General features: G+C 39.6%; 1 protein-coding gene and 1 non-coding gene across 2 annotated transcripts in view; both read right to left on the bottom strand.

Annotated features, from left to right (window-relative positions):
* Positions 1-13,908, bottom strand: part of LOC114802973 (otoferlin-like) — a 68,103-nt gene that overhangs the window by 11,357 nt on the left and 42,838 nt on the right. The window contains 19 exon segments of the mRNA XM_029002149.1: positions 508-583; positions 675-806; positions 1,269-1,298; positions 1,439-1,509; positions 2,330-2,495; positions 4,596-4,757; positions 5,074-5,193; positions 6,227-6,388; positions 7,127-7,261; positions 8,838-8,962; positions 9,173-9,362; positions 10,023-10,175; positions 10,533-10,649; positions 10,774-10,864; positions 11,028-11,128; positions 11,281-11,401; positions 11,763-11,958; positions 12,252-12,357; positions 13,652-13,875. Of these exon segments, the coding sequence (XP_028857982.1) occupies positions 508-583; positions 675-806; positions 1,269-1,298; positions 1,439-1,509; positions 2,330-2,495; positions 4,596-4,757; positions 5,074-5,193; positions 6,227-6,388; positions 7,127-7,261; positions 8,838-8,962; positions 9,173-9,362; positions 10,023-10,175; positions 10,533-10,649; positions 10,774-10,864; positions 11,028-11,128; positions 11,281-11,401; positions 11,763-11,958; positions 12,252-12,357; positions 13,652-13,875 (2,478 nt within the window).
* Positions 4,437-4,539, bottom strand: LOC114763991 (U6 spliceosomal RNA). The gene has a single exon (XR_003742464.1). It is a non-coding gene; the product is annotated as a U6 spliceosomal RNA (small nuclear RNA).

Here is a 13,908-nt window from a genome sequence, read left to right as displayed (position 1 = left end):
AACAAATATTAAAGCAAACGGCGATTTAATCACAATATTACAGTCAAGGCTGTGCTATACTGTGAGTCCTTATTGGCTGATCTACTGTAGCGTAGAAAAAAAATCCAACACTAAGACACTTCCTCTTGTGTAGTATTGCGATATTGTCTCAAATGTGCATTTAGGGCAGAACTGTACACTGACTCTATACTTTGTTCAAGATTATACATATATTTGTATGATTGTTGTACATTTCATTGTTCAGTCCATACACCAATTGCTTATTTTTAACACTGTTTTAATGAAATGTATTTTATGAATAATAAGATGAAGAACTCCAAACATCCTACGCCAAACAACGACTACACAAAGCTCATTCCTCTACATTTTTTTTTAAACAACCTTTCTCACAAGCTAACTTGTGTGAATGGCAATGGTTAAGATATAAAATGTTCATTATGAACATCCAATTATGCAGTCAGGGGACAGTCATATGCTTGCTGTATGTAAAAATGGTTTTAATGCTACCTCCTCCCTCCGCTGCGATCTCCAGGTCTTCTCGCTCCTCCGCTTCTGCAAGAGCAGCCTCTTGTGCTCGGAGGTTCTTGAAGAATCATAAAAGCATCAGCAACCAACATGCCAAAAAACAAGGTTAACAAAAATCCCAAAAGCTAAGGTTCAATGGGTTTTCTCACCTCCATCATGGTCTCAATGGAAGCAAAGTACTTGGACCACCAGTCTAACAAACTTTCATCCTGCTCCTCTTCTTCCGCCTCCTCTCCTTTCTTTTTCTTCTTTTTTTTCTTACTATCTTTTTCATCTTCATTCTGTTAATGGTCGACAAGGTTAACCTCTTTCGAATCACATTCCGTTTTATTGTAATTACTATTTAGAAAATCCAAAGACCAGTGGCCTATACTTGTTCTAAGCAATTAATACCAAAAAGTTCAATTAAAATATGTTAATTTATTGCATGGTCTCAGTTAAAATAAATGAAACAAGTATTTTCACAAGGATCTCTGGGTTAACTATGAGAAGAACTTTAGGTCACCACAGAACTACCACCAGCCAATTATACATCAGTTGTCTTCGGTTGTTAGAGGATAAGGCCATGCCGTCCTAATTTTTCAGATCCGATTAGATACTATTCAGATACTATTACAGATATTAGTCATTTAAAATAACATTTTCTTTAAAGATTGAATACAATTAGTAGATAAGGCATAACTGAACACGGATTGTGGCAATATATAGGGCTAATTTGGTTGGTCTTTTTCTCACATGCTTACCATATCAACTTTTACAACAGCATCAGAGGTCTACAGAGGAAGGCCACAAAAAATAAAATGAAAACTCACAGAACATGATTTCTACACACCAAATAGCCAAAAATACCACAACCAAAGCACCACTACAGAACAACATCTATAAATGTTGACAGTGAAGTTTCCTGGCTTACTGCATCCAGCTTGACAACAGTCTCCATCTTCTTGACGTTGGGTTCAGGCGACATATTGACAATGATGTCACCTGAGGGGCGAGACGGGGTGTATGAATGGGAGAGAGAACGGGACGTCCCGCTGGTGAGGGCCATGTAACCATTTGTCAGCCTGCCTGGAGTGGGCAGCCGCAGAGGTCAACAGGCACACCAGGAAAGTAAGTAGGAAGGATTAGAAGGTGATGTCATCAGGGCAGAAAATATGAAAAAAGAGAAATAGGGAAGAAAGTGTTTGTGATAGTAAAATGAAGGAATGAGATGCCCTAGAAGAACAACTCAGAACAGAGTGAAGGCTCCACTTCTTAAAAGCATGTTGCAATAAGGTCCCATATTGTACATTTTGCAGATTTCATATTCTTCCCTGAGTTTATTTGCATAAACACCAAAGAATATGTGACCATTTTAGCATGTACACAATCCTCAACAACACTATATGGAAAAATCAGGGTTTCAGACAGATCCATAAAAATTCATATTGTACCAATATAAACTCAAGCACCAAGTTTGCTGGATTTTCAACAGCCAACTGAAAGTGGTATTATTGGTAAGTGGAAGCATATAGGTTCAACAGCACCTAGCAAAAGCCACAAATCCCCGAAGAAGGTAAATTACTTGAACCTTTGGAGTCATGAAGGTTCTATCAGTTATTGTACTTTTATTTGATTGTAATTACTTCTTTGCTTTCTATACAGAGTCTATAAATTTGAATGGGCTGGTAATTTTCACAGTATGGGGATGCAGAAACATTTTTTTTGTTGTAACAGAAAGCGTTGTAGTGGACAGACAGGAAGAGCACTGATAAGGTTTTAAGGTTATATTCTTCCAGCACAGCAAGTGTGTTTCTGTGTGTACCTGCATGAGCCCAGTTATTGATTGCGTTCTTGTCTGGGGGGCTGTAGATGAACTTGCGGAGGCTGGTCACCGCGTGTGAGCCGACCAGAGTGTATCGGCCAAAAGCCCGGCAGTCCACTACTCGAATGTTCAGGGGAGGATGAAGCAATTCGTTCTCCGGCAGGTCCTGCAGTCAAAAGAAGCAACGAAAAGCATTTATTTTACACGAGTCTTAGTTTTCTCTCACCTTTATTATTATTTTATTTATGCTGAAGGGTCATCTCCATGAATATTAGATACAATTTTCCATGGAGCCTTGGCATTTAGTTACAAGTATATTTTTCTTCACAAGACAATTTGTGATCCTCTCAGTGATCAATTATGCATGAATCAATCTACGCTTGTTTTAGACTAAATGCCATTTGTGATTAAGAATGGGGTCACTGAATAGGATCGCAGTTCATTTTGTTACAGAATAAGAAGATTATTGAAGTGATTATGTGCAAAGATTATTATTTTTTGTATAATCATGCACCATGTTTTAGAACAGTTCAATAAATTGGATAAGATATATCTTCCAACCCATCAAAAATTGTGTATGTGTATCCCTTTTCATATCAGAGTTAGTACAACATGTGAATCCAACTTCCTGGCATTACTTTCTGGCTGGATCCACAATAATGTCTCATAAATTACTACACTATTATTTAAATACATGTAAATGTCAGAAGAGATGAACATTACATGGAGATTACATGGAGATTATGACTGCCTGTCGCTGGTCTTCAATTAGAAGATACAGAAGAGAACAGCGGAGGAAATGTGCTTTATTTCCAATATTGTACCTTATTTTTACATGTCTTTGTACTGAACTGCCAATCTACACCACACAAGCATGTTGTGCATAAGCAAAATATATGTCTTTATGGTGTGTAGTATGTTAAATTGCTGTTCTTTCCATCAAGGATGAATAAATATCTATTAGTAACTTGGTAATTTGACTTTATTTGCGGTGCACATGTATACACAGTATGTTAGTGTGTGTGTCACTAGAAGCTTCAGTAACATTATTTAAAGCTTCTGGCACATCAGCACACCCCAATAAAATAACTGAAAAGTGGCACACTGTCACAAATCCATAGTCTGCATAATATGGAATCAGATTTATGCCAAATTCTTTAAACAAAACTTTCCTAATATCAAACAAAAATACAACGTTGAAATGTAAAATAAGAGGCTTGGATTTTTGACAACCTACGTTTTTGTTTACAACTCTCTCTTTTTCAGTCGCTCCGCCCCATTTTATGTTTACTGAGCTGTCACTCAAATACCTGCTGGCCAATGAGGAGAAGCCCGCCCACAGACGAGAATTGTGCCAGAAGTCCAACCGAATCCTCAGGCAGAGTAAACATAAAACGGGGCAGAGTGGCTAAAATGCCAACAGTGAAACTGTAAACACGAGCAGCGTAACTGAAAGTCTCACCAAAAAGAGCGAGATCTAAGCAAAAAAGGCACATATCTGATTCCAAAGCACAGCATATCGTAATATCACATTGCTTGTAAATAAATAAATGAATAAATAAAAATATTTATAGACAGGCCTTATTTCCAACATTTTCTTAAACAGATCGTGATTAAAATGATATTAAAATGAATATGAAATAAAACACAAAGTAAACGTTTCATATATTAGTCTCATTGAAATGCTTAACAAAATGAAGGGGTTTGCAACATTCCTGAAAGTTGTTTTTGACTGTTTTCAACTGTTGAAATGTTTCCTGTATTCCTAGATTCTTCCAAATAGTCTCCATCATAATCTCCATAGCTCCATAGAAGTGGGTGTGTCCAATTTTTTGATGGCACTGTATTTAATAATGTGACAAGTATTTTTAATCATATGTTATAAGTGAAGTGATTGTCATATGTGATACACAGCAGCACAGCACACGGTGCTCACAGTGAAATTTGTCCTCTGCATTTATCCCATCACCCTGAGTGAGCAGTGGGCAGCCATGACAGGTGCCATGACAGTGGCACCTCAGTGGAACCTTGGCGGAACGGGATTCGAACCAGCAACCTTCTGATTACGGGGCCGCTTCCTTAGCCGCTAGGCCACCACTGCCCCTAAAAAAATATGGAACGCTTCACGGATTTGCGTGTCATCCTTTCGCAGGGGCCATGCTAATCTTCTCTGTATCGATCTAATTTTAGTATATGTGCAGCCGTAGCAATGTTTTCTATAGATGCGTAGTATGGATTTAACACACACCAGAATGTCTGTACTCACCACTTCAAACCATTTCACAAGGGTGCTGAAGTTCGGGTTTTTCTTGTAGTTCTGAATGAGGGAGGACTGGACACCTTTTCCGGCACACTCTATATCCACACGAGGCCGGTCTACTTGGGCCAAGTTGACCCGCTTTAGGTCTCTCAGGCCCCAAAACAGAACCTGGATAAAACAATAATTAAACTCTCCTCATTACCATTCACCCAGTGTCTGTGAGATGTTCCCTTCTCATACACTTGACCTAAATTCTAACTGCATTAAAATTACAAGAAGCCTTGCGTCTCATTGCTCCACTCTGCCTCAGCATTGTGCAGCTTTACAGTTACAGTATATTTAAAACAGTCTGAGTGACATGCTACGTCTGTACAAGAATTTTGAAATTGTTTTTTAAATTACGGAGCAAGTTTTCGTTCTGTTCTGTTCCCTATACAGTCATGTTTTATTTCCTGTGTACGTGACACGCCCACAGTGGTCTCACCTCTATACGATACTTGCTGAGAACAGGCCGAATGCCCAAGGGCACGGGCAGAATGGGCCCACGCTCTGAATCCGTCGGCCCATCAATAGGAGGCAGCTCTGCCTGCCCTGCAGGGCCAATCTATAAGGACAGCAGGACAATGTACAATTCCATACAACACAACATATGTACATATGTAATACACCTATCACTGCTGTGAATATGGTCAATATCTAATGAATAAGACATCAATAATAAATATGTGCTTATGACCTTAAAGTGTATTACATTAAAAATTGTAAAAAATTGGCCAGCAAAAGTTAATCAACAGGGGACAGAATAGCGAAAGAGAGAATGGGCAACTAGACAGGGACGAGACAGAGAGCAAGAGCAGCACCTTGATCTGAGGAACAGCAAAGTCATGGACAGCAATAAGAGCTCTCCTGATCTCCTCGTCGTCATAGGGGATCTGTTAAACGTGGTGTGCACAGGTGGAGCACGGAAGCATGACATGGCAGGCGACCACAGGCAATAGGTATAGATAGAAAATAAAAGGATGAAGACAGAGACAAAGGAGACAGAAGAAGGAACAGAAAAACCTTTCTGCTCAGTCAGACGTCAGGACCAGGTTTTGCAGACGACGGAAAGTGTTTTGTGCGGTGGAGTAGTTGTACAAATGCTTATCTGTACCTAAATTAGAAATTTCTCCAGCTCCATGCATGCATTCTTGACTTTTTCTCCTTCACTTCTGAGACAACAGATGTTACATCTTAAACCTTATTCAAAAACAGTATTCTATTCATGTAAATTTGATATTTTAAATAATGAAATAAAAGGGCACTGTAGGGATAAATGTTTTTTGCCACTTTTCTGTCACTGACTCTTCCTTTTGTAACAATTTTGACATTATTATTGTTGGAATAGAAATTTATTAAATACTTTTAAGACCACAAATCCAGTCATTAATGGTAAAATAAAGCAGATCCTATTTTTGCAGCAGTATGACAGACTATGTGAGACTCTCCTTCAGAGATGAACATGGGGGATGCACTGGGAGCTGTTGTGTCCTGATCCTGTTTTATTTTTTGTTAGGCTCACTGTTCATGCTGAAGTTACAGGAGTGCGTATCTGTGCTGGTGAGTTGTGTAAGGCATGCATGTCCATAATAACTCACCTGCAGCAGTTCAAACGCTGCCAGAAGGTCCCCGGCCAGGGAGCTGCCTCTGTAGACCTGATAGTACTCCAGCTGGGGTGGGAAACGGGGTGGGCCATAATGCTCGTCAATCATCTTGGTGATGGGCTTGGCAAAAGTCCGACCAATGTACTCTGCCTTCCCCTGAAGGAAACAAGAGTCTCAGTTTCACTGGCTGACAGCAGGGGTCAGTAGAGGCACACTCATTCCAGAAACTTCACTCCAGTTCACTCCCAACAGTCATGATGGAAAATCCATCATGAAATACAATGAATTTAATGAATTTCATAGCTACTTTTCCCCTCATTATTTCTTATTTATTAATCATACTGATGCACACAGCAAGAATAATCTTAATCTAAATAGTTAATAGTCAAAAAATAACAGGCTGTTATATTTTGCAAGGGGTTGGTTGAGGCTGTGGACCAGTTAAGAAATATTTAGTACCACGAATGAATCCTTAAGAACATTTAATAAACTATTGGTTATGCAAGAAGTGTACATCTAAAAATTTGTATTTTGAATGCATGTATACAATGCATGTACCTGCACAAAAAGAGGACGGTTTAGATATAACCAGATACTGCACATCCTGCATGACTTTCAGGGCTCGACTATCTACACACGCATAACTGGCCCTGTGAAACAACAACTAATTGGCATACTCTACTTAGCCACATCTAAATGAGTTGGGCCACAGATTTTAAACAGGAACAAACACACAGGGAAGACAATGGGTTGCACTTTGTACAAAAAAGCAGCCTTTTATCATACATGTTGACAGTACAGATTGGAAGCTGATTTGCTGAGGAAACATTTCCTGTGTGTGTTGAAACCTGATTCACCATTTTTTATTCTCAATTATGCAAAGTGAGGTCTCACCACTGTGTCCTGGTCGTAGAATTCTATAACTATAATAGGAGGGTCATCGCGGAGCTCGGCTGCCTCTCCATACAGCTCAACGTTGTCAAATACTAACAGCTGGTCCCATGTGGGACACAGGGTCTCATTGAGCACCTGAAAAAAAAAAGAAATCATTTGAGGTATCTCATAATAATTAGGAAAATAGGTTAAAAAATGTAGAATTAATCAGAGGCCATGTAATTAATTAATGAAAGTGAAGTGATTGTCATTGTGATTCACTACAGCACAGCACATGGTGACACAACGAAATGTGTCCTCTGCTTTTAACTATCACCCTTGGTGAGCAGTGGGCAGTCATGACAGGTGCCCAGGGAGCAGTGTGTGGGGACGGTGCTTTGCTCAGTGGTACCTCAGTGGATCAGGATTCAAACCGGCAACCTTCTACGTGGCCGTTTTCTTTAACCGCTAGGCCACCACTGCCCCTCAACTAATTAATCTATTCAAATTATAGATAAGTTAAACTGCATTTTTATTGCAAACAGAGAAACAAAAATAATATCCCTGGCTAAAAAAAATGCTATTTTAAGTACTTTTAAGTACATTTTCAGACTGGTATTGTCTTTAAATAATAATAACAAAAATGACAACATAAAGTGCAGTTTTTCTTCTTCAAAAAACTTATGACAAAACACAAAAGGTCATTTGCCTTGCTGAATGCAATCCCATAATGCTGAGTTTGCATGGCGCTTTGAAAGAATTTGCGTTGACATGGAAACAGATTCAGATGGAGCTGATTGAAGAGATCTGTGTATGTGCTCAGATGCATCCCTCTGCTATGCATTCATGGGACACATGATAGAAGCTGAATTGTAAATTGTGAAACATTTCTGTTCAGTAAATTAATAATTAATAATTTCTATGCCATGTGTGGTGTGTGAACTTGTTGAAATATGTGTGTCTCACGCTCAATGCAAGTTCCCCTTTGCTTGGAATTTTTTCAAATTAATTAATTGCAATTAATGCGCTCAAATTCATCGCCCTAATAATAACATATAATTATGCAAAGACATATAGAAGTACCTCTCAAATGCCTAGATCATCTTTAGAAAGATAATTTGACTTTGTAATTTAAGGAGAAAAAAAACAATAAATGTTAAATAAAATGCAATCTGAAGTGAAAACATGATATAAGAGGAAAAACTCAAGAAGCAGAAAATAATAGAAAAATTATAAATGAAAGTTAATATTTCATGTTGGATTATGTTGACGCTTATAGCTTATAGTAAATGGAAAGCAGAATTCTATTACCTAAACGTTTGAATTGCCTAAGAAAGATAAAAAAAGTATTCTTAATACAATAACGCCCAGAACGTTTTGATAAGCAATTCTTGGTTCGGGTTGTTTAAGGCTTACATTTCTGAATTAAATTCCAAAGAAAAAAATCACAGTCACTATCACCATGGATCTCAAACTGTGGTACTTCTAGAGGTACATGTAGTTATTTGTCTTGTAATTGATATGTATTACAGTTCCTTTGCTCACTTGCAGTGTGTTTGACTGCAGTATTGACAGCGGATTCATATTAGGAATTAAAACTGCCTCCTGTAAAAACTGGTTTAAAGAGCATATGCTACTGTATTCCAATGCCGGACATCATGGTGGTACGCAGACCCAAATATTTTCAGCGGCTCGCTAATATATGCGGAGAGAACGTGTCAGAGAGTGTTACCTCAGTTACTTGGCTGTGCGTGGAAAAGAAAACCCGGGCAAACGGGTCTGACAGGCCACTGCTGTCGGCGGCAAATAGACTGCGGGCCTGATACATGTGGGCCCTCAGCTGGAACACCTGCTTCACTATGGGAGGCAGAGAAAGACAAATGAGATGCCATGAGAGAGCAAGCATTTCACACAGTTGCCTGCATCTTTGAAAATGCACTTCCGCGTCTATTAAAATGGTATTACCGCTTTGCTGAAGCACCAACTCTGACCAATTTAACGGCGACTGGAGAGCACGTTTTACTGCAGTGCGGCGATTAAGTGCACAAAGACATAGTGGACACTTACTGTTGTACGAGAGGCTGATGGGAGGAACGGACTGTAAGCCCACTCCCTTTACTGCCCTGTTCTCCTCAAAGCCACAGGGTAGTCCATTCAGGAAGTCCTTCCTTTGTTTGCTGAGCCCGAGCCAGAGGTACATTTCCATCTTGGCCTGCACCGTCCAGCCTGCTGGACCAAATCCCTTCTTACCGGGCAGCTGCATAAAAATGTTGGAGGGGGGGGGGGGGGGGGGGGGGGTTTTCAAATGTATCATCAAGCACACAGCAGGAGTGTTCATTCAAACACCAGATTTGATTCCAGGACCGGATTTTAATTCAATTTACTAAACCTTCTACTAGGGAGCCTAAGGATTTCAGTACCGAAGCTACACACAAGATGAGTGGATTTTAGTCTACTTAGTTTGAAAATAAAGACACACAGGCAAGAAAGCACAGAAAATATATCTACAGTATCTAGAATGATATTGGGGAAGGGCAAAGTTAAGACAGATCACACGCAATTAACATATGTCCCACTGTCATTTGTACATTAGCACCGCCAGGAGGCTAAATACCCCCAAGACTGGGATGTCACAACATAAAAGTAAGTAAATGTTAAGATCAGGCTACTATCCATAAAAATCCATTACAAACCCATCTATAACTAAAGAGAATGACATAAATTGCACATATACATTCATCACCTTGATCTCTACAAACTGGCAGAAGAAAACAATACCATTAAACTTAATATCTGTTCCTATTAACTTCTTATAGCAGGGGCATTGATTACAGCATTTTCCATACATTCAAGAGTTGTACGAAATATACATTTCGTCATATCATCATGTCCCACTGAGGAAAACAAGAAGACTTGCCCTGAGGAAGACCGCATTGACTTTCCCACAATCCTTGCCCATTTCTTCATCCACAATGGAATGTAGGATGTCCTTGGAGGGGATGCGTGCGTAGGCAATACGCTTATTATTACTCAGCATCCAGATGAAGACATCAGGGATGCTATGCTGGGGCTGCATAAAAGGCACATATAAAGCAAAATGAAGCAATTATAGTAAATATGCACACACAAAACATACATTATATTGTAATTACATCAACCAAGACCAATTGTTAAACTCTAAAAGAACAAGGCTGTCTAGAGTAGCAATATAATTTTTGCATGCATTAAGGTATGACAATACTATGAATATTGTATGGGGTGATTGATATTTTTGAGATTATCATCCCCTAAACCTGTTTAATTAGCTTAGTAGTCAATTTTACAGACATGGCTGTCACATTGTGACCTGAAAACAATTGACTTTAATTATACAATCAACACGAAGTAGTCAATCCTTCAATAAGAGGTAATAATTTATGAGGTTCACCTCATCAGCCAGGAAGCGGAGCCGTTGCAAGAAGTTCAGCACCAGCTTTAGTTTGTCTTTTACCGTTTTCTTCTTGACCTGGGTTCGGATGGTTTTGGCCTGCTGGCTCATGCTTTCCTGCAGGGAACAAGCCGAGTATGTATGAATCGATATCACAATTCCAATTGCACTACAGCACATCTCTTTTGCCTCGACCTCCCAGCCCATACATCTTTAATACTCTCCGTACAGAAGTTCATACCATTTCTCTCATGCAAGACTTTAGTCTCTCTCTGTCAAGTCTTGTTCTTCCAGCCTGGTTCTGGTCCTTGTTGGCCAGAGTCACGAAACGGCTAACAGGGGAAAAGTCATAAAACACAGCTGTGCGCAATGTGGGTTTTAACTAATTAAAGGCAGAAAATACTTTTTCTTGTGATCAGTCATAAAGAAATCATCTTGTTATATCACCTGTAAACAGGCAATATTGTTAACAGAACTAAAGAATTAGATGTTCACCTGCAGCCAATGCTGAGTTCTTCTAGCACCCCCCTGAGTCTGCGCTCTGGGAAGGCCTTTTCTGTCTTTATGATCTCCTGAACATCATTCAGACCCTCCTCCTAACATTCACATCACAGAAGCAAGACTTGTTTTTCAAAGGATTTATATAAATGTGGAAATAATAGAACAATACTATTTGTACTAGAGTTACAATAATTATACTAGGGTTCTTTCTGTGGGAAGAACTCTGCATAGAACATTTGGACCTAACCAATTTGTCTGCAATCTTGTCCATGATGTTGGAGTTGTAAAGCCGTCTCCTCTGGTCCTGCCACCAGCTCTTGATGTAAATGCAGGGCTTCTTCTCAAAATACGGTAAATGAAAGTAATTCCTAAAAAAAATCAGAGAACTTGAAATTAACATCCTTCCATGCGTCTTTGAGTTGAATATTATAAGGCAGGGGTGTGGTTATGACATGGATTAGTGACAAATAAAAAATAGCTCTCATTTGCAGTCAGACCAGTCAGTCACGACTGAATAATAATGCATATTTTTGCCCATTGAAGTTCAGGGAGCCTAAGTCATTATACAAGTCTTTTAAATTTAGCTCAAGCTTCAAGTCTTGTTTAATTTATTGTTTCTTAGTTTTGAATAATAGTATTAATGAGTCATGTAATACAATTATCGTGAGGTCCGGCAGTCTATAATTTCTTTTTCTGTTTGGGGTTTAGAACTCTGGAGAAATTTCTGACCTGTCGGTAATGACAGGTTTCAAAAGAGGAGTGGACGACACGGACACTAGGTCTCCATCTTCTTCTACTTCTTCATCGCTGGAATTCTGAATCAACTCTGACTCGTCTTCCTCACTCTCCGTTCCTCCTTCCTTCTTCTTTTTCTTTGCTCCGGTAGGTTTACTCACCCCGTCTAACTGGTTACCATAGTTACCTAATAGAAAGGGAAAATAGACACAAATAAAAAAACACAGACAACTACATTACTGGTCAACGACATGTATTTAGGACGGCAAAGACAGGATGCAAAATAAACTGTAATATGTGACACTTACAAAAAAGAACTGAGCTGATTTTTTTGAGTTTTTGTTTTCTATTTCATCACACCATTTTTGATGCAAACCAAATATGTATAAATATGTGTGTGTGTGTGTGTGTGTGTGTGTATATATATCTTCGGTGAATTTCATTGTTAAATAAAATAAATTTTTAAATACCAAACACACCTATTGTTTACTTCAAAACTGATAGGCTTGTCGCCGATCTTCCTGTCAATCATGGTGGCTTCCAAGAAAGCTCCAAAAAGGAAAAACTCCTCCACCTTTCCAGTTGCACTCTGAGGAGAAGACAGAATTATATTAAAACAGCAAATCTGAAGGTGCCTTTAAACGACACACATGAGATTTTCCCCATGCATTTAAGAGACCTTCAGCGAGGTGAGCCAGCTCAATCATGATTACTGAGCCAGCATGTGACCAGGTCTAGGGAAGATTTTAGCGCTTTTCTCTCGAGCCCGTGGTGGTAGTAACTCACTGAGAGGAAGCTACCGTGTGCTGCCCCACTCCAAGGAAGCGGCGGATGAATAATTAACATGGTGGCACTCTTACTCGGAGCCGGAGCGGCAACCTGAGGGCAGAGTCGACGCCAACTCGTATCTGCCCACTGATGCAATGCACTGACACTTCCTTCCTCTCCCGCTTTCCCGCCGCGATGTAATTTTCTTCTGCTCGCTCAGTCCCTTACTGACAGCCTTCAAACTCTGCCACACATTTCTGCCACTGAAATTCACTGATAAAATATGACTACAAACTGTAACGTCTGTCTGTCTGACGACATAAAAAAACCCATCATGAAATAACAACCTGCTAAACATAATAGATAAGGGGGAAAAGAAGAGAGGCCATGGGAAATGAAATTACTATTAAAATACATTACAAATACATGTAATACTGCATTTTTGCATTATACACACACACACACACACACACACATATATACATACATATGCTCCAGCATTGGTTTGCACATATGATATTTTATGCATGAAGATCAAATCTCTGCAGTGTTTGTTTGCAGTATTCAGCGCCCTAGCTTTCACGCTGGTTGGATCAATAGACACCCTCACAGAGTTAGTCCACAGTTTTAAGGATTAATCATGTCCAGTGCTACACAATTAGCTCTATCCTGGTCAGTAAAACCACCCCAGGCGAACAGACATTTCTTTATCAATAATTTAGACACTTACGGGACGTGTTGAAACACACACAGACAGGAGATTTTAACCATGAATCAGGAAGTGGAAGTGATTCCTGCACTTGTTATTTCCCAAATGGCTGTTGATTACGTCTAGTGTCAGTTCAAATTAAGCATCTTTGCACAGCAGAGGGTTGTGAAAAGGTCACATTTGATCACACTTTACAGTGTCTTATATACAGTAGTATTCATGTGTAATAAGTGTAGGGTTATGGGGTGATCTTGGGATCCACAGTATACACACATAGTCTTTTATTTTTTATTTGGTGTAGTATAAAGACATTGTCATTTCAGCGGTAACTATGATACTTGTTATTTAATCTATCCAGCCAAATTTCTTGATATTTGAACTTCAGAAATATGAAGACGAGACACACCTCTGAGATATTTGACACCGGCTCCACCTTCACCTCCGTGGAGCTCACAATCTCTGTGGACGTGGTGTCCAGGATCTCCACGGCAACACTGACAAGGAGGCGTGCCCTGAAGGACACACCCTCACCCAAGCCTTCATTCAGGTCCTGATGTTCGTCCATCAGCGTGTAGTTCCGTGTCGACCCATACATGTTCACCCAAGCTGGGCCCAGGGTGGGGAGGAAACCTGGAGAGAAATCGAGGAGTTCAAACTTTCTTA

The sequence above is a fragment of the Denticeps clupeoides genome, chromosome 14 (assembly GCF_900700375.1).
Source record: "Denticeps clupeoides chromosome 14, fDenClu1.1, whole genome shotgun sequence".
In the NCBI taxonomy this organism is placed as follows: Eukaryota; Metazoa; Chordata; class Actinopteri; order Clupeiformes; family Denticipitidae; genus Denticeps; species Denticeps clupeoides.
Note: the sequence above shows the minus strand (reverse complement) of the source record. Positions and strands in the feature narration are given on the sequence as shown.